The sequence below is a fragment of the Ambystoma mexicanum genome, chromosome 11 (genome assembly GCF_040938575.1).
Source record: "Ambystoma mexicanum isolate Mex_15411 chromosome 11, UKY_AmexF1_1, whole genome shotgun sequence".
NCBI classification, from domain to species: Eukaryota; Metazoa; Chordata; class Amphibia; order Caudata; family Ambystomatidae; genus Ambystoma; species Ambystoma mexicanum.
Genome location: NC_090934.1, coordinates 1263014880 through 1263036765, shown reverse-complemented (window position 1 = coordinate 1263036765; position 21886 = coordinate 1263014880). Strand labels below are relative to the sequence as shown.

Here is a 21886-nt window from a genome sequence, read left to right as displayed (position 1 = left end):
AAAAAATGGCCGGCATTTACAGAATGGAGTCCTTATGGTCACATTCAGGTTTCTTAGTTTGCGAAGTTTGTCACTTGATGCGATTTGCTTCTGGCCAACATACTATTCACAGATTCAGGCTATGTGATTACGTTTTCGGTATAACAAACCCTCCTTTTGGCCTTAAGCAAATAGCATTGTCATCCAAAGATTGCGTCCTCATCAGACCAGGTGTCACTTTCTGAACTACCCAGGTCGCTATCATCAGAAATATTGATTGCCATAAATTCCTTAATTATTTCATTTTCGTGTTTCGGGCCATCATTTATGATACGAGGAGGAGGCTTCACAAGCGTTGTACTAATTGTCTGTACACATTCATTTGCAACTATGGAGCAAATGGCTTGCAAGCATTGTATGCAACAACAGCAGAATAAGAGGATACCGAATATCATAATCAAAATTGCAATTAGTTTCCATCCCCAGGATCGTAACAGTTCCCAGAACCATTAACTTATGTTTACATTCCACTCACCTGTGGGGACATGAATTTCAGAACTTAGGACATGTCATTTCTTAATTGCTTCAAATATTGTAGGGGAGGAGTCACTTACAAATGCACATCACGCTGATCCCACTAATTTGCATACACCTCCACCATCAGCCAAAATAATATCAAGAACCATTCTATTCTGAAGTGCAACTAGTCCGATTGCTTTTTGTTCCAATGTCATATTGTAAAGTATGTCAGTGGTTCAATTTATTTTTTCTCTAATATCCGGGATAGTTTTATTATATTCCATGAGTTTATTGCCTATCCCCAAAAGGTATAAACGATTTTGCTATGTCCCCAAAAATGTGCCCAGCAGTATCATCTCGTTGTGGCCGAGATCTAGATATCTTTGCTATTTCAGAAGTTTTGGCAAAGAATACATCGGGTAAAAGTATCCCTAAATAACAGGTACCTTCCCAGCTTCTAGGTAACCATGGATAAGCTTGGTCTCCACACACAACATAGACAGAACCTCCTATATATAATGGTTTCGCTTCTTGCTCAAGTACAGCAGTATTCATGCATCTAGTAAATGTTCCCACTGGGTGGGAACCTTTTTTTTGTAAGCAAAATGGAACAGAAGAACAAGTTACTTTCTTACCTGGTAACGTTCTTTCGATGGGATGGTCCGACGACGTATTCCATATCTATGACATGTAATCACCACAGCTGTGCTACTTCGGAAACTTTTTCGGCGTCTGCGTCCTGCGTCGATGACGTCGATGCGCCGTCGTCGAGGACCTCCTCCGACGTCATCCGATGTGATAAGTAGGACGCACGACGCCCATAGCCTCAGTTGTAGTTTTTTCCCCCAGAACGTGTGACATAAGTCAACTGCCAGTCAGACACAAAGCCTTGCGGAACGTAAGCTGCAATCGCAAAAGAAATTCTGCAGCGGGGAAGGCAGGGCGGGAGCGATATGGAATACGTCGTCGGACCATCCCATCGAAAGAACGTTACCAGGTAAGAAAGTAACTTGTTCTTCGAGGGGATTGGGTCCTCCGACGTATTCCATATCTATGACAGACTCCCAAAGCAGTACCAAAACAAGGAGGAGGGAAAGAATTTAGAATCAAAATGTAGAATAGCCAATCAAATAGCAGAGCAAAGGACCGCCTTGCCAAAGGCCAGATCCTGTGCTCGGATGGAATCGAGGGAATAGTGACGTACAAATGTATGTACTGAAGCCCAGGTGGCTGCATCACAGATGTTGCGAATAGGAACACCCCTCTGCAGGGCAGTAGACGCAGCCATACCCCTGGTAGAATGGGCCCGCAAGCCAGCCGGTGGGTCCTTACCCGCCAAGCGGTAGAACTCCGAGATGGCCAAAACAATCCAGCGAGACAAAGTCTGTTTCGTCACAGCTTGCCCCAAACGCTTTCCAGCGTAACCAATAAAGAGTTGATCATCCACTCTGACCCGGGACATGCGTGAAACATAAAAGCTTAAAGCTCTCCTAGGATCAAGCCTATGGAGCCTCTCCTCTTCCTTACCAGGATGCGGAGGAGGATAGAATGCCGGAAGAACAACCTTCTGGGCCAAATGAAATTCCGTCACTACCTTCGGAAGAAAAGAAGGACGAACTCTAAGGACAACCCTGTCCTTGTGAAATACAGTGAAGGGAGGCTTAACTGAAAGTGCCTGTAACTCACTCACTCTGCGAGCGGAAGTAACCGCAACTAAAAACACAGTTTTCAGAGTTAACAGCCTCAAAGGGCAAGAATGTAAAGGCTCAAACGGAGCACCCATAAGAAACTTAAGAACAAGGTTCAAATCCCAACCGGGCACCAGGAAAGGTGACGGAGTGAACACATTAGTGAGCCCTTTCAGGAACTGTGAAATCAAAGGGATTTTAAAGTAAGAACACTCTTCAGACGAGCGCTTAAAGATGGACAGCGCCGCCAGGTAACCCTTAACGGTACCCACTTGCAAGCCCCTGTGGGCCAAAGAAAGTAAAAAGGACAGAACCATGGGGATGTCACATGCAAAAGGATCCACATTCTGAACTCTGCACCAGTCGCAGAACTTAAGCCAACGGCAACGGTACAGAGACTTTGTTGCTGGCCTCCGGGCCGAAAGCAACACCTCCATCACGTCCTCAGGGAGGTCCCAATCCTTATACCTCAACCTTTCAGAAGCCAAGCGTGAAGGTTGAGGGATCCGACCTCTGGATGGAGAACCTGACCCCCCTCCTGTGAGAGCAGATCGTCTCGGTAGGGAAGACGACGTGGAGGGCAGATGGATAAGTCGAGAAGGTCCGGGTACCACGTCCTCCGAGCCCACGCCGGGGCAATGAGGATCATCCGGGAACCGAACTTCCGTAACCTCCGCAGCACTTGCGGGATGACGGGGACTGGAGGAAACGCGTACAGCAGCGGGAATGACCAATCCACCACGAACGCGTCTCCTAAGGCTCCTTTTGGAGGAAATTCCCGCGAGCAAAACCTTTCGCACTTCCGGTTGACACTGGAGGCGAAGAGATCCACTTGAGGGGTCCCCCAAAGGGCGAAGATCTCCAGGAGAATCTCCTGAGTCAACTCCCACTCGTGAGAGATCACGCTCTGCCTGCTCAGAGCGTCCGCCGTCACGTTTTCGGCTCCGGCCAGATGAACTGCCGAGATCGAAACTTCCTGCTGGATGGCCCAGAACTCGAGCTGCATCGCCTCCCTGAACAGAGGAAGTGACCCTGCCCCCCCCTTTTTGTTGAGGTAGTGCATGGCCACTGTGTTGTCCGTCAGGATCAGGACATTCTTCCCTCGCACAGACGGCAGAAACGCCTTCAGGGCTAGCCTGACGGCCCTCAGCTCCAACAGATTGATATGGAGTTTGGCTCCGGCGGAGACCAACGACCGCTGACCGTCAGCCCGTTGGCATGAGCTCCGCATCCCGTGAGGGATGCATCCGTCACGATCGTCACCTCCGGCCAGGGAAGCCAAAATGGAGCCCCCTTCATCAAGTTGCCTTCGACGGCCCACCACAGAAGGTCCCGGGCGACCGAGGACGGCACCTGAATCGAGTCCGACATCCTGCCGGAGGACTGCGACCATTGCGTCTTGAGTGCCCACTGCAAAGATCTCATCCGCAGGCGAGCCTCTGGCACCAGAAGAATGCAGGATGCCATGAGGCCGAGCAACCTCAAGAACTCAAACGCTGGGAGCGTCTGGGCATGCTGAAACTTGTGCACCATCTGCTGAATGTGAAGAGCCCTCACCTGGGGAGGAAAACACTGCCCCAGGGAAGTGTCGAGCACTGCTCCGATGTACTGGAGCCGCTGCGTTGGCGTCAAATGGGACTTCTTTAAATTGAGGGAGAAGCCCAGCCTGTGAAGGGAGCGACAGGTGACCGATAGATGATCCAGGACTTGCTCGGGAGAGCTCCCCCTGATCAACCAATCGTCCAGGTAGGGGTAGACGTGAATCCCCCCTTGCCTGAGATGCGCTGCCACCACCACCATGAGCTTGGTGAAAACCCTCGGGGCGGAGGTCAATCCGAACGGCAGGACCCGAAACTGAAAGTGCGAGTCGCCAACCGCGAACCTCAGGTACTTCTTGTGCTTGGGATGGATCGGCACATGGAAGTAAGCATCCTTGAGGTCGAGTGACACCAACCAGTCCTGAAGCTGAAGGGCCTGGAGGACTTGAGAGAGAGTAACCATCTTGAACTTGTCCTTCCTGAGGAGTTTGTTCAAACCGCGCAAGTCCATGATGGGTCTCAATCCCCCGTCTTTCTTCGAAATCAAAAAATAAGGGGAATACCATCCCTTGTTCCTCTCCGCTACAGGCACCAGTTCTATGGCGCCTTTCTCCAGCAGGGCTTGAATTTCCTGCGCAAGGAGCGGATCCGGACTCTGCAAAGAGAGGTTGCCCGGTGGATTGTCGCGAGGCCTGTGCCGAAAAGGAAGACAGTAGCCGTGGGTTATGATCTCCAGAACCCACGCATCTGAAGTAATGGCTTGCCACTCTACAAGATGCTGCGCCAGCCTTCCCCCAACCGGCGAACCATGGGACATGGCCTCACGACAGAGTGGGAGCGGCTGCGGCGTTACCTGAGGGCAAAGAGGCAACTGCCCGAGCGGCCTTGGCACCACGGGTACCCTGTCGTCCACCTCTGGTACCCCTGCGTTGGCCTCTTTGACTGCCAGCTCCTCTCGCTTTACTGAAGGATGAGTAATAGCGAAAGGAACCACCCCTCCACTGCTGTCCCCTAGGACGAAAAGGCGGAGGTTGGCGAACTGCAGCGCCCAACGACTTCGCTGCAGCTTTTGAGGTCTGCAACCTCTCAAGGCTCTCGTCAGCCTTGCTGCCAAAAAGGTGTTCACCGTCAAAGGGCATGTTGAGGAGCCGGGACTGCACATCAGGAGCAAACCCCGACTTCCGCAACCACGCAAACCTGCGTATCACGGTGCTCGCCGCCATGGACCTACTGACGCATTCAGCTAAGTCCAAACCCGACTGAACGGACTCACACATGGCATCCTTACCATCCTGGACCATAGCAAGGAAACCATCCCGTTCGTCCCCTTCGGGAACATGTTCAGCCGCTAACGCAACACAGTTCCACAGAGTGTGCGTGAAAAGTGACAAGGCACAAATGGAGTTGGCCGCCTGAAGCGCCATACCACCAGAAGAAAACACTTTCTTCGCCCAACCATCAAAACGTTTGTCGTCCCTATCAGGAGGGATGGTAGGGTACGACGCCTGCTTCGCCGGGGCCGCCTGCACCACCAAACTCTCCGGAGTGGGGTGCCTGGTCAAGTAGCAGGGGTCGCCACTGGCTGGACGGTATTTTCGCGACAAGGATCTGCCCACCGCCGGGAGACTCTCCGGAGCAGTCCAAGCCGCCGCCACCCTTCTCTGTAAAGCCATATGGAACGGCAGAACCGGGTCAGTTGGGGGACCAACATCAAGGATGTCTGTCAGATCATCCTGCACAAACTCCCCTGGGGGAGCAGACCATCCCAAGAACTCAGAAACCCTAGACATAAGGCGCCGGTACGAGGAATCAGCATGGGAGCCAGGCTCAGGCCTACAAAACTCCACCTCCGGAGAGGTGTCCAGTCCACTGGCATCATGCAGTGACTGTCTCAACTCGTCAAACTGACTATGGCCCGAGACAATTTCATCCGGAACCTGACTAGGAACCAGGCCATCAGAATCCTCATCCGCCTCTGAAATATAGTCCAGGTGGCGAAAAGAAGGCACTCGAGAGTGCTTGCTCTTAACCAGAGCCTTCCTAGGGCGTCCACCCGTGCCCTGAGGTACCTCCGACACGAAAGGCGTCGATGGCGTCGAACGAATCGGCGCCAGCGTCGAGAGAACCGGCATCGGTGCCGAGAGGATCGGCGTTGACGTCGAGGAAATCGGCGTCGACGTCAGATGCAGCGACTCCAGAATCGGCGGCGTCGACACAGCCCTCGAGGCCGGAGCCCCGAGCGTGTCCCTCGACGACCTGAGCGTCGACGGCATCGACGACTTCCTCGGAGCCAGAGCCTCGAGAAAGCCTGTCGACTCCCTCGACGCCACAGACGTCGATGCCTTCTTCGAAGACCTCACAGGAGCACACGGTCTCGAACGCGTCGAGGACCGGGACCTGGAAAGGGTACGCCGAGAACGAGTCCCCTTGTCCGAACGGGACCTCTCCCGTGACTCGTGCCGACCACTCTTGCGAGCGGTGTCTCTCGACCTCACACAACCGACCCCACTCGGGGGCGCGGACGGCTGAGTACCCTGCGACTCAAGAATCGCCAGCATCTTCTTCCCGAAGGAAGCCCATTCCTCCGGCGTCGCACGGCTGGAGGGGTAAGCGACGTGCCGGGCAGAGCCCTCCGAAGAGGACCTGGAAGACGACCGGTGACGGCGCTTCCGAGAATGCCTCGAAGAGGCTGAGGAGTGGCGAGACCGACTCCTAGAAGGAGACCCACGAGACTTCCGACGATGACACGGAGAGTCACCCCTCGAATCATCCGTCGAAAGCCCCGCAGACTTCGACTTCCGGGGCTTGGACACCCGACCTACCGACAACTTCTTCTTACGTTCGCGTAAGGCTTTGGACGTGAGCGACTGGCAGTCGATACAGTCATCCGTGTCGTGGGCCTCCCCGAGGCACCAGAGGCAGGCGTCGTGCGAGTCCGTCACCGACATCTTGGACCCACACTCCCCGCACTTCTTGAAACCCGGACGCGGGGTCGAAGACGAAGTAGACATATTCAGAAGGATTTTCACAAACGAACAGGTTCGAAGAACCGAGATAGAACAGAACTCCAAAGAGTCGAGGCGTTTAGACCGAGAAACACGAAGCAACACGTTCGCGGAAAAAACGGAACTGAGGCTATGGGCGTCGTGCGTCCTACTTATCACATCGGATGACATCGGACGTCGGAGGAGGTCCTCGACGACAGCGCATCGACGTCATCGACGCAGGACGCAGATGCCGAAAAAGTTTCCGAAGCAGCACAGCTGTGGTGATTACATGTCATAGATATGGAATACGTCGGAGGACCCAATCCCCTCGAATGTGGACTATGATTAATAGTATAGGAGGGAGGCATGGCATCCTTGTTTCCAACCGGAGCCATTTTGAAAATAATCAGGGACTGGTAGGGCCTAGATAATCTATCTATGGGACTGGTCGATGCAGTGTTCATTTTGCTCCTATTTGTGAACACGGAACAACCTAGCAGTGCTAATACCAATCTTTCGAATTCATTTATGTTTGTTCTATCAAAGTTTCCAGTGACACTATCATTCCATCTTCCAAAAAATAGAGCTCTTAATGATGCATAACATGCAGTAATAAGAGGTAGAGGATGTATATACCAACCCATTCCTCTTTCCCCGTGCTGGGGTAAATGTGAACAAACCCAGAAATGTGATCTATTCAAGATAGCATGAGTCATATTCATAATCAGTAATAAAGTGTTATTATCATAACCTTTTCTGTGTTTCACATCTTGTGACGGAAGAGTGTAAAAAGCACATGCGCTGGGGTGCTTATAGTGGGAGCATTAACAGTTGGCAATAGAGTGTTCGAGGGATGCATAGTTTCCAAGTACCAAAACATTGGGATCAATGTAAATACAATACAGATATGGTATGGTAATCAGAAGCAGCTTAGTCTTTGTATCCCAAGTCTTTGTTGAGGCAGACTTAATGTCAATGTATATATGTCTATCAATGGCAGCATCAGTGCAGGCGGCAGCAGGAGCGGATACAGGTATGATCTATGAAGCTTATTTCAAGGAAGGTTCCTCAGTGTCCGTCAGAAAAGTGTTCCACGACAACACACGCTGGCAGCAAAGTTCAAACAAATTCAATTCAGCCTGCTTAAGAAGGAAGCAAGCTGATGTTTACTTCGACAGCTCCACAAAGGCAGGAGCAAGTATCAATATCAATTGTATAGTCTCGGTACCTTTTGCCCCCGCTAGGATGCAAAGGCCTTCATTTTCAATGGTAGCACCGGGAAACCGCGTGTCAGAGCTCTCAACCGATACAGCTCATACGCTCCCTTTCCCTAGGCCTCCATTCCTAGCTCTGTTCGTGAGCTAGAAACAAAGGCGAAACAAAAAGTTGCTCATTACTTCCGATTTCGTGAACGCAGATTGTACCTTACAGCTCCAGGTACAGTGTGGTCGATGAATAATCCACTGTCGTTTGCAGCGTATGCAGAAACAGTGCCGATCAGTGATTCAATTCGTGATGATGAGGCCGCAGTGGAACAATGTTGAGGTAACACTGATGTTTCAGTTTTCGTTGCAATCTCCCCAGGCCCCTTCTCGGGCTCAGGCAGGACTTTTGGCTGAAATTCGGCGATGTCTTTGTGATCAATCACGGCTGTCTTACTTTCGACGTCAGGACTATCGATCTCCTTCTCATGTGGCAAAGGAAACAGGATTCTTTTCGTGTGTGTTGCGTGGATCCAATGCTTTCGACCATTCACTCGGACTGCAATCTGCATGGCCAGTAACACCTGATAGGGTCCCTGCCAGCGCGGTGCAAGCAAGGATTTTCTTTCAAAGTTTTTGACAAGGGTCCAGTCTCCTGGTTGCAGACCATGTCCTGGGCCTTTATATATCTGATAGGAAGAGCCTCCTGCACCAGCTGATCAATCAAACGCAAGTTTTGAGTCAACTGTTTACAATAGTCAATGAGCAATGGGTATTCAACATCCTTCAATCTCTTTGGGTGTGGCACATTCCAGACATTCGCTGGTCTCCCCATGATTATTTCATATGGGGAGAGGCCAGTCCTTGCCTGCACAGGTGTGCTAATGCACAGTAAAGCTAGGGGTAATGCATCAGGCCATTTCAGATTGCTTTCGGCGTATATCTTGGCCAGTTTGTTTTTCAAGATACCGTTTTGGGTGTCTAGCTGAATGGAATGGCTTTTTGATTCGGAGGCCTGCACAAATCTGTAATATCACAGATGTTATAAAATGCAGACCATTGTCTGACCATATGACACGGGGTAGTACGAATCTGGGAAAGTATTCTTTTAACATGGATTTTGCTGTTGACATGGCTGAACAATCTTTCAGGGGATAGGCCTTCACCCATTTGTTAAATGCACAGACCACTACGAGGACATATTTATAATTCTGGCATCTTTCCATTTCTATGAAGTCAAAATGGATGACCTCAAAGGGCATAGAGGGGGGACCAAAACTTCATACTAACAGGCCACCTCCTGTCGACAATACTGGAATTTCTTCAATGATGCTTTGTGACCGTGTGCTGCCAAATGTGTCAACAAAGCGACAGTGCTTTCTTTACAAATGTCCTCAGAGTCTGCTTATATAAGCAGATCATCAATATAATGTAACAATATACACCCTAACGGTAATTCAAGCATGTCCAGTTGCTCCTTCAATGCTCTACTGTAAATACGTGGACTTTCAGTGTAGCCTTGTGGAATATGTGTGAATGTGAATGAGTGCCCTCCTAATGTAAAAGCAAACATATCTACTGTCCAGATGTACGGGAATACTGAAAAACACGTTCTTCAAGTTAATCACACTGAAGTGTGATGCGGAAGCTGGAATCCTAGTCAAAATTGTGGTTACATCGGGGACGAACGGTAATTGGGGATCAACTACTTTGTTAACCGCACATAAATCAATTATAAAACGGTAAGGGATATCATTCCCTCCTTTCTTGTAAAGTGGAACAATCGGGCTATTGCAAACAATACCAGATATCTCTTCAATTACATTTGTAGCAATTAAATCTGACACAATATACTTCAATGCTCTTTCAACCTCACTCGAAATTTTGTATTGCGGAATATGCGGGAATGCAATTCCTTCCTTCAAAACATTTTTTACTGGTTCTATTTTCAAACATCCAACATCATTATCGTTCACTGCCCATATACAAGCTGGCACGTGACATAATTCAGTCAGTAATGACATCGATACAAATTGCGATACAGGAGTTTTTTGTGGCGAAATCGTCAAGTATACTCCATCAGGAGAACAATAAATTAATGCATTCAATGTTTTCAATAGATTCAATTCCAACAGATTTTCGCCGCAATTTGTCAAAAGAAACTGACAAGATTCAGTAAATGGACCTAGTGCGATTGCCACTGGTTGTGAAACTGGACTAATTATTGGTGTACCTGAGAACCCTACTGAGACATTCTTATGCCCTGACAGTGGTATATTTGGAACCCGTTGATGATCGATTGAACATTTTTGTGCACCTGTGTCCACTAGAAAAATGTGTTTCCAATTCCCAACCTTCACGTCTACGTAGGACCCTTTGTGGTCAACGGGAAAAGGCACTGGTTCCAACCCTTGTTTCGGGCTGTCCTAGTGGAGCAGTACATCATCAGATGTAAGTCTCCAGAGTAATATGCATTGGAGGGATTATCAAAAACATTTCCACCATTCATGGTGTTCCGTTGTTGATTTTGATTAACCTGATTATCCTGAAATTGTGGATTCATCTGATTTCTATTCTGACCTGCTATTCCCCGACGACCTCTAAACGGTCTTCTTGAAATAGTCCCATTTCTATTCAGTAAATGTGGGCGCTGTGCCCGCCAATGCCTTCTTGTCTACAATAGGCACATTGATTTATACCTATTGGACCCCCTTGCAAGTTAAATGGTTATGCAAATTGGACTCTAGACGGTGCATTCCCGCCACCTCTATTACTGTTTATTACCTGTTGCAGTAACACTCTCATTTTCAAATCTCCTTTCTCCCTTATTTCCTTATCCTTTTCTGAATTTACTTGATTCTCATAATATTGGGCCATATGTAATACTTCGCTTTGTGATTTGGCTTGCCATGCACTTTCAGATGTCATTATTAATGTTTGTATTTTCGGTAACAAACCTCGCACAAACTGATTAACAAATAACCTCTTCCCAGGTTCGGTACTTAGATCTTGACCACTAAAATCTGCAAATACATCTTCAAACCGATTAAAATAACCTGTCGCTCCTTCCGATTTGCCTCGTAAGCAAGCAATCAACTTATCCCAAACTATTCTCTTCTCAGGCACTAACGTTTTCAATTTCTCTACTATCCGCAAAGGCAGAGTTAAAATTACTTGCAGAGTCTTCTCCCCAGTCTTTCTCTCACTATCAACTCTAATCAAAGTTTCCCATGTAACGCCTAACATCGGCACATCATTTATACTTCTAATCTGCTTCCATATGTCCGCAGGAAGAATCACAGGGAACAATAAATCAATTTCACTCAGTGTAAAAGCAGATTAATTTAAAACAGATTCAATTTCCTTATAGAACCCTGCTGGACTTTTCCTAATGTCAGGGACCGTCTGCTTTATAGTATTCACTTCTTGCCTAGAAAAGAGAACATATACAAACTGTGCGATATAATGGGCTTCTATCGTCCGCGCTGGAGTCGCTCCATCAGCAGCAACCTCTACTTTCGGGACAAACGTGGGAGGCACCTCCCTCATGGGTAATTGCAAAGTAGGGGATTCTACATTTGTTTGTCTATTAAGCAAAAAAGCCAAATCAAATGAAAAAGCAGCTGTTCCAGTGTCAGGGGAAAATGCTCTTTTATAAATCGTCATTAAATCAGCAGGACAACACACCTTTTTCTTCATACATTCATCCTGCAAGTACTCAACCATAACCTGTAACACTTTTCTCTGCATTTCTGGTGTATACTGACTAAACGTACCATGCACTTCAATCGGGGAAATGTCGGCATCCGTAATCTATCTAAGCGCATATTGCGTACAAATTCGCATCTCTTCACTAACAGGTTTCAACGGCGGAAGAAACAGTTTCTGGACATATGAAATATGCGGTTCAACTTTATTCATTATCTCTTTATGCAACCGATCCAGTTCTCGCTTAAACACAAATATTCGCCCTACATGTTCTCGTATTTTTGCCGTATTATCTCGCAAATTGGAAAGGACAGTATCACGCAACTCTTGGAGTACCACTGTATTAGTCAAATCACTCCATATTTTAACAAGATAATCTCCCATACATTCTAACAATACCTGCTGTTCGCCAAGGCCTCTATGATCAGATATAGAACTTTGCACAGCCACTTCATCTCCATCATCAATATACGTCTCAGCCCACTGTTTCAGTTCGTCTTTCCGTCCCTTGCTAATTGTATTACGAGTCAGTCTAACACTTCCTCTTTCAGGCCCCATTGATGCAGAACTGCCAACTAAAGCATATAGCTCATGTTCTGAAGGAGGTGGAGGAAATTATGTCATGGGTGCAGTTGGACGGCTACTGCAGGTGCTGATGGAATTGTGGGAATAGCAACAGGAGGAGGTACATAAGGAGGCGGCGCAACTGGGTCAGTGCTTGAATGCTCATTTCTTCGCTCATTTAGTATCTTATTTATCAGTTTGTCTGATGTATGCAGATCTTGTGAAGGATATATTTTCTGGATGTCTAATTGGAAGGCCCCATCCATACTCCTAATTGCTTCTGTCTGCTTCTGCTGATCATACTCTAGCGATTTCGCTGTATTTGATTTAGGTCTAGGTGCAAATTTTTTTCTACTTTTCAAGAGTAGATTTGCTTCCTTCCACCAGTCTCTTACAATGTCAAATGCTGCAGGTCTGGCCTTTTTCCGTAACAAAACTGATTCTAAATGTTCCATACGTGCTGGTTCAAAGCTCCCATTATTCGGCCACTGAAGGTCTGATACACGTCTGGTCTGCCTATGCCAAACGCATTGAACAATATTGCCCCTATTCCGTACTTTATATACATATCATGTGCCGGCGACCCCTCGGGTGGCGCGGCCTGGCCTGTTTCCAAAGATTGTCTACCGCAGTGAAAAAATCTCACTAAACAGGAAGACAATTTTCCAGGCATGGTTAACGCTTACCATTTTCTTACCCTGAGCGTTTGTACTTTCAAGTGCAACTCTCAACCAATATCAGGAGGTTTAAGAATCAGGCCACGACTCACCTGATCAATCAATTCGTTTCTCAGGACGCAATTCGCCCGTATACAGTGCAACCAAGAATCGTCACGACCACGTGTCTGGCACAATTTGCCTCGCTTCCAGGATCCTCACCTTGATGCTCTCTGGCCACTACTCATTGATCGGCCGTGGACAGATCTGCAGAGGAGTCTCTAATCACTTCTGCAGGGGTGCCCTGTGCACCTTCCAATCCCGGTCCGACAGCTTCGTCCTCGACTTGTCCTTGCCTTCAACATACGCGATGGAGCTTCGCAGGGCGCCATCTTTGCTAGTCCGTACATGAAAATAAGGCACAATAACCATATACCCAATGACAGGCATGTCGTGAGGTTCGATTTCCAAACGAGTTGGTTTTATTGTAAAGTATCTCAGTCGGCCGACTGGGTCTCAACGCCTCACAACGTGTGTTCCTAGACACTGTGAGATGCGAGAGAGAGCGAACAGCGCTCAAGCAGTCATATCATATATATATATATATATACACATATACACACACACACACAGACACACACATCAACATTTGCTAATTCTATTCGTCCCGCCTTTATACATTTCAAACAAGGCTAGGGTTCGGTAATTGACAGTTATGACACGTCTTCATTTAGTCTAAACATTAGGTATATTAGGTCAAGGCTGCAGAGACACATTTCTGTTATGAGGAACATGGAGCAATGGCACAGGAAGGACATCTTGTTCTTAGCAGAGAGAAAATCCATACAATGTTATCTATTCGCTATGGCTCATGAGCTAAGGGTCAGACAGTTCTGAGGCAGAAAATACCATCCTTTGTGAAGGAGCACCACTAGCTTCACAGAATTCATGTTTAACTGCATTTTACAATAGCGCTTGCAAGACAAACCGGCACCTGGGCTACTGATTAGGCGTGGCTTCTGCACAGCTTCAAGGCCTCAGTGAGAGGGAAAACAATGTATTCCTGCACGGCTCTACATTCCTGCCTACGTTAGCATTTCAGAGTTCAAGCTGTGGCCTTGCACCGTGTGTGGATCTAAAGCATAGAATATATTTGTAAAGCGTTACAAAAAAGAAAAAGGCCGCATTTACAAAATTGACTCCTTATGGTCACATACAGGTTTCTTAGTTTGCCAAGTTTGTCACATGATGCAATTTGCTTCTGGCCAACATACTATTCACAGATTCGGGCTATGTGATTACTTTTTCGGTATAACAAGACATAACTCAGTAATTGTTGAAAATCAATGATCCTGTAGGACGCTGTTCCAAGTTGCTTATCGCTTGATGTGCTTTGCACTCTGAAGTAAACTGTACTGAGAATGGGCGCATGTGGCTGTCTGACACACCCGGGAGCAAACCTGGAGGTGAGGCGGGAGTTGGTGTGCTGCAGCATAGTGGGATGTTCTGTGCACTATCCCCATCTGTTGCTTAACCCTGGTGTGGTGCATTGCGGTACAAATATCTTGGACACAGTGCATCATAGGGCTTTGAAACGTGGTTTTTAAAGTTTTGTTCCTTTTGTCCAGATGCTTAAAATGAGTTCTGCCGGTTCTTCTACGATCACATTGATGTTTCACTGATTTCAGGCAACCGTCTCAGGTGCGGAGGAGCTGAAATCCGGGGAAAGTGGTGGGGTGTCCAAATGGTATGCAGCCAGTAATGTCCAGAGGGTCCTAATGGGTAACTATGCAATATTTGGTGCAGATTGGTGGAACAGTGTGTAATTGTATGTGGAACAAACTAACAGGTGTTCTGCTTTATACATATAGAGAAGATGGTACATTGAGAAAACATGCTACTACTATTTTGTAGTATGTTCTTTTTTTCTTTGAAAATACAATAATAATGTTTTACAGGTTTGCTTGTATGCATAAGTTAAAGATTCATTAGATGTGCACTGAATGGGAGATCATCTGGTTGCAGATATTCAACATATTTAAGACATATGAACAAAAGGAAGGTCCTTCAAATCGTAGGAAAGTCTCATGGGGTCCTGGAAGCTTCTAGATATATATTTAATGGGGTAAATTGCTTGCTTTGGTCAAATAAAAGATTACAACAGCTCCATAGAGTGGATCTAAAAGACAAAACATTACGTACACCGTACCTTTCTGTAGGCAAGCCGGTGGAAGAACAAAGTGTCCCAAGGATACCATTTCTCGGATCTCTGACCTGGCAACTGCAGAGAGGTAGCTGGAATGAAAAACAGTGGCCCTGTCTTCCACATACTGTATGCTTTGGTATATCCTGGACAAAGACAACAACCCTTCATTAAACTATTGCAAACAGATTTCTTATTTTCCAACAATAATAATTAGGATAAGTATTTACATTAATAGAGCACCCAGCTTAGATTCACAAATGTGGACTGCAGTCTTTTGGTGGATTCTCAATATTGATAACCAACACATTTAGAGGATTCAGGCAACAATTCTCTTGCACCTCAAAAAGCAAATGGTTCTTGGGACTATGTAAGACATGCGCACTGGCAACAATCCATAAGAAAACGTTACTTGTAACAGTTCTCCAGCACTGGCATCATTCATAGAGTCATATGCTGCTAAATATACCCCTTTGTTAGGCTTGGAATCCTTGGCAGTTTAAATATACATAAACGTACTCTCCCTTTAGAGTTCCATCATTCTTCATTTCAGTTCATGTACCCCCTAACCAATAACCAAAAAGTGATGGAAGGTTTTGAATTTATCTGAACCACTGGCACTGCTCTGGGCAAGACCAAATCAAAAGGAGGACTATTTTTAGGGTAATGTAACTGTGTATTGCCCAATCTCGTTTTCACACTAATAATAACACAGTTATATCGATTTGTAGAGAGTTTTTCAAAGAAAGGCCAATATGCCTAATTGCACTTTCCGAATAGTCTCTTTTTGCACTTATGGTGTGCTAAAAAACACATGCTCTATCACCTTGACTTAGGCATGTGTTAGCTGCCCCCCAAATGAAGATAAACATTAATTTTATTAGGTTTTCTCTGGGTAGGCAGGTGCAGATACAAATTAGTTAAAATTGTGAAGAATTTTCTTCAGCGAAGGTCTCTCTTGAGGTAGGTCGCTTCAGATAAAGAAAGGGTCCCTGGATACTTATAACAGGGTAACCCCGAATGGAACGAACAAAAACTGTGCAGTATGTTTTTTGCACTAGGTTAGAGTCGTTCTCCTAGCCGACCGGTTTCTGTGGTGCAAATAAGTGGGCCACATTCATCAGGGCTTATACATGACATCTTGGTGTGTGCCTGTTGTTAGTCTCATAAAGCAGCTCTGTCTGCATTTCTTGACGTCCTCTCCCTGTCGGGGTAACAAGAGGGAGGGAGGAGAGAGAGAGGGAAAGCAGCTGTAAATATCACATGCTGTCATTTCGAACTATTAGAAGACACTGTACTGGTGTGTCAAGAGGGGAAAAAGGCTTACCCGCTCCGTGTGTTCTGGTGGCTTAATCATGAACGGTGAGACGGCCCGATACCTGGGGGCCAAAGGACAATAATTAATGTCTTACTTGATACCTGAGTACTTCAGATCGGAAAGGTGACAGTACAAAGCGTTACTAATTGTTTTAACCAAATTGAGTAAATCTCCTGTCTAGCGCGACACGCACTCAGCGTTGTCGCTACACGTTTAGCAAACATTTATACAGGACATCCCGGGTGATCACTAGGGCCCGCTTGTCCGACAACAGGGGGAGGGGGGGTGGCTAAGCCAGGTGTACTACAGGGGGCTTACCTCTGAGCAAAGTTCAGTCCGTATTACGAGCCGCGCGCGAGAGGGCTACGTCTGTGCGGGCCGTAATGGTACACTATTTATGTTGCCATGGGGTAGCGCGTTGTCACGTGATCACGCATGCCTGACTCTGGCATGGCCGACCCATAGAGAAGAGGCGGCGGCCATCGCCAGGTCAGGCCCCGCAAGCCGCGGGTCCCCAGGAACTCAACATCAAGTGTTTTGAGTGGAATGAATCCCCAATTTCCCATCATTGTTATTGATACAAATGCCTATATGTATCATCCTAGGCAGCCATTCACACATACAGCACTTATCACGAACATAACTGCTCTGGGCAACACCTCACTTTTTTGGTTGCAGTTTGTCTCAGATATGCAGTTCTGCCCAGACGTGGGTCCCTTGCTCGCTGAGCCATAGGGAACCATAGGGAACCAAGCTGCACCTCACTGAGGCGGCGCAACAACACCGAAACATGTCTGGGGTTGCTTCTGTTTCTGTGCAGAGGAGGCCTGGACTAGCAGCTCGGGCTGGGCTGCTAAGCCAATAGATCTCATCTTAAAAGGTATATTATAGCAAGGCAGCCTCAGTGGCTAATTATGGAAGGACTCTTGGGTTATGCAGATACCAACCCGATTCAGGTAATTGAAAATTATTTCCTGAAAAAAAATCTGGGGTTCCCTCATGTAACTACAAACCACAGGGTCCATATGGAACTGGACTGAATACAGAGTAATTATACATTGGTAATACAGCCATTATTCCACTGGCTATGACTATGGAGGAATGAGAAAGCTATGCTCACCCGCAAGCTTATTCAATTCCTAGTTGCTAAGGACCCATATGCTACTTTACCTTGGCTGAAGTCAGCAAAAGCAATACTTAATGATGTTGATGCCTATATGTATTTTAAAGCAGCTGCCACTTTAATTGTCTGGCTGCTATGACCTTAAAAAAAGATCCACGTCACATACAAGGAAAACAAGAAGCGGTGGAGCTTTTAAAACCTTTTAATTGCAGACACGATCATTACCGAGCACAGCGTCCAAAAGGTACCTGCTAGGGGCAAGTATTCCCACTCAAAGAATTGTATTAACCACAGCATGATTTAATTACATTGCCCTCAGAGCAAAAATGGCACTAGGGACAGGTGGTAACCATGTTTTAGACCAATCATGCCTACTGTGTAATGCACACAGGGTGGCCATGGCTAATTTTTTGTTCTTCTGTCCTGCTTACAGATACATAAGGACAGCGACTTTATTACCGTTACTGTGAGAAATAGAATTTGTCCAGTATCATCCTGCCCCAAACTACCTCTTATGGGAGAATTGGATAGAACACTGTCAGACAAGCAGTGTGCCTTACCAGAACCAAGAGTACCGATTTCAATGGAAAATATAGCATTTACACATTTACTGTTATCTTTTGAACAGAGTGACACTACTCGGAATTATCTATTCAAGAGGTGATGAACACTCTGAACATTGACAATAGAAAATTAAGATTCCTGAATTGGTGGGAAAAAAACTCAAAATGTACTCCTAAACTTCAGGGGGACAACATGATTGACATATTTCAGAAAGCGGTTACTATGGACATACACTATCTAGAGGACAGCGCTAAAACCACCAATTGTCTCCTGGAACCAAATCTGGCCAACAAACAAAAACATGCTTCGCAGAACCCGACGAGGAATCCTGATTTGATCATTAAGGAATCAGTTAAAGGCTGCAATATTATGGTGCTAATCAGGAAAGATTATATTGAAATGGCCGAGAATCCTTTTACTCTTCCAGGTTGCTATGTGAGACTAACGTCTAAACCATTGAAGGCTATCAGGTCATCTGCACTGAAGCTTATTAACACATGGTGCAGACGAGGCCTCTTGAGAGATGAGGAAAGGACAAATTTGATAGTGGAATATCCAACTATGCCGAACCTTTTTTTACCCAACGTTTCATCATATAACGGAGGGTAGACCCATATTGAGTAGCATTGGATGGGTCACAGAGCCGCTTGCTCGATAATGTTTTACAAAAAGAGGCCATACTAATCCCTACCTACTTGCGTGATATGATGCATTTCCTAAGAATATTGGATAGCATGGTATGGGAGTCTGACTCTATATTGGTTAGCTTGGATGTTAAATCCCTATATACATCCATCAGACATGACCTGGCCATAGACAGTATCAACTTTACATACCAACACCAATCTGCTTCCTTTCATGCTCATATACAAATGCTAAAGGAATTTTTAGAATTATCTTTGAGCAATAATGTCTGTTGAATAGGCAATTCTTCAAACAAACTGTAGGGATTGCTATCGGAGCCAGCTGTGCACCAACCTTAGCCAATTTATTTATTCACACGTTTCAACAAACGTATGCATTAATTGACCAGGAATTCAAGCCACAGAGAAACCTCTGACATAGATATGTGATGTTGTTATGATTTGGAGGAGCTCAGACCATGCGCTGGCTGACTTGGTGACTTGTTTGAATGCACATAATCGTGGTATTGCATTTACTTGTACAACCAGGAGATCCAGCATTGATTTTCTGGACCTTAGTATTAACATCACACCGACAGGCATGTGTACACACAGAAAATATACAGCTGTGAACTCAGTATTACATGGAAGAAACTATCACAGGAAAACAGTCATCAGCAACATCCCAAAAGGGGAGTATATCGGAGCGAAACGCAATTGTAGTCAGAGTTCTATGCATTTAAAGTAATGCAAAACATTAAGCGCTAGATTTCGGTCCAGTGGTTACCATAGGGCCACATTAGAAAACCAGGTTACTCACCGTAGTGACCACCTTACTCCTGGTCCATAGTCCCCTTTCCTTCATACTTATGGGACATCTCTCCGTCCTGTAGGACAGGACCGGAGCGGAGCACATTGTAAAAAGCATCCAAAATATTTTGCAAAAATGTGTCCTTCCTCTCTTTCTTGCGCGGGGCCCGGCACGCGGCCGTAACCCCGCCCACCTTGGCTCCGCCCCGCGCATCGCCCATCAGTCCTTTTCTATCGCCAGGTCAAAGACCTATTAGCAATAACAGAGGACCTTATTAGAGGGGACAGCGGGCGGGCGTATGGAGGAAAGGGGACTGTGGACTAGGAGTAAGGTGGTCACTACGGTGAGTAACCTGGTTATACTCCTACGTCCCGTCCCCTTTCCTTCATACTTATGGGAGATTCCCAAGCACTCCTTACAGAACTACGGGTGGATGGAAATACCCCTTACTGAAAAAGGTTCTTCAGCACAGCCTGACCGAACTGAGGATCAGCTCTTGAACTCATGTCAAGACAATAATGCTTACAAAAAGCAGACGGGGAGGCCCAAGTAGCTTCCCTAGCGATGGACTCCCAGGGAAATTATTTCTAAAAAGTAATCGCGGCTGCCTTGCCCCGCACCAGGTGTGCATGAATACCCTTAGGAGGCTTCAGCCCTGGGACGGTGAAAGACTCCATAATGCAGGTGGCGATCCACCGAGAAATAGTCGCCCTAGATGCCTGCTTACCCTGAGGGTTATCAAAAGTCACAAATAGTTGAGAAGAACTCCTAAGCTCGGATGTTCTGTCTAGATAGAACTTAAGAGCCCTTCTGACATCGAGACAATGCAGAACCCTTTCAGCCTCTGAGGTAGGATTCGGAAAAAAGACCGGCAGGGAGATCGACTGATACAGATGGAAATCAGATACCACCTTCGGCCGGAACGCAGGATTCGTCCATAGGACTACCTTATCCTTGTGAAAGACCAAAAAGGGATGCTCCACCGACAAGGCCTGGAGCTCACCCACCCGCCTTGCTGACGTAACAGCGACCAAAAAGGACACTTTCCAGGACAGGTACTTGAGGTCCACCATGGCCATTGGCTTGAAAGGCTTATGACACAGCGCCGTCAGGACTACATTTAGATCCCATGACGGGTGCGGACTACGAATTGGAGCATAGAGGCGTGTCAAGCCTGCAAAATGCCTCTTAACCACTGGATTACTGAGAGAGTAATAGCATTGGTCCGTAGAAAGGTAAGCGGAAACCATTGAAAGGTAAGTTCTGCAAGACAGAACATGGACACCCGACTCTGCTAAGAAGGATACAAAGGACAAAACTGTGTCAATTGTAGCTGCCCTTGGGTCCAACTGCTTGTCCAAACACCAATGACAGAACCTGAGCCATTTACTTCTGTATTGGGACCTAGTCGAGGGTTTCCTGGCTGCCTGGATAATAAGTATGTTATCCGCAGACAAGTTAAGATGTTCTATAGACTTGAACTCAGGCACCATGCCGCCAAGCTGAACGATTGTGGGGAGGGGTGCCACAGCTGCTGTTCCCCCTGATGAAGAAGATCGGGGGTCACTGGTAACCTGATCGGCGGATACACCAACAGGTGTTGAAGTTCTGAGAACCAAAACCTGGCGGGCCACCACAGGGCTATGAGTAGAAGGGAACAGATCACCGAGTTCTTCAGCTTCCAGATTGCTTGGTGAACTAGAGGCAGAGGCGGGAAGGCATAAGCTCTCATGTTGTGCCATGGAATCTCGAGGGCATCCCCCAGAGAGGAGGCCCCCAGCCCCTCTCTGGAGGCATACTGAGGAAGCTTCTTGTTTACCGCCGTAGTGAAGAGGTCCACTTCTGGTGTGTCCCAACGCAAGAAAATCCATGAGAGGACCTCCGCCTTCAACTCCCACTCGTAGCTGACTACTGTCCGCCGGCTGAGGGCATCAGCTGTGACATTCAGCTGGCCCGTGATGTGCACTGCAAGCAGCCAAACACAATGAAGCACAGCCCACTCCCAAATCTGGATGGACAGGTCCACGAGAGGGGGAAACTTGGTTCGCCCTTGCTTGTTGATGTAATACATCGACACCACATTGTCCCTGCGTATGCAGACCACCTTGTTGGCTATGATCGGTCTGAACGCCCTGAGCGCTAGGAAGATCGCCAAAAGCTCTAAATGATTTTTGTGAAGGAGCTTGTCCTGAGGCGACCAGAGATCCGAGACCTGAAGAGGATCCAACGTCACACCCCGCCCCAGAAGGGAGGAGTTTGTCGTGATCGTCACCGTAGGGGCTGGGTCCTGGAACTCCGCACCCACCGACAGGTTGCTGAGAGATGACCACCACTCCAGGTCCACACTCATGGAAGCCGTAATCATTATCAACTTGGAATCCGGGTCCACAGCCTGACGCCAAG

At 47.0% G+C, this 21886-nt stretch overlaps 1 protein-coding gene across 1 annotated transcript in view; it reads right to left on the bottom strand.

The window, feature by feature from the left end:
• Positions 1-21886, bottom strand: part of TERB2 (telomere repeat binding bouquet formation protein 2) — a 446976-nt gene that overhangs the window by 284012 nt on the left and 141078 nt on the right. The window contains exon 3 of the mRNA XM_069625425.1: positions 15051-15190. Coding sequence (XP_069481526.1) covers positions 15051-15190 — 140 coding nt within the window. The remainder of the gene's footprint in view (positions 1-15050; positions 15191-21886) is intronic.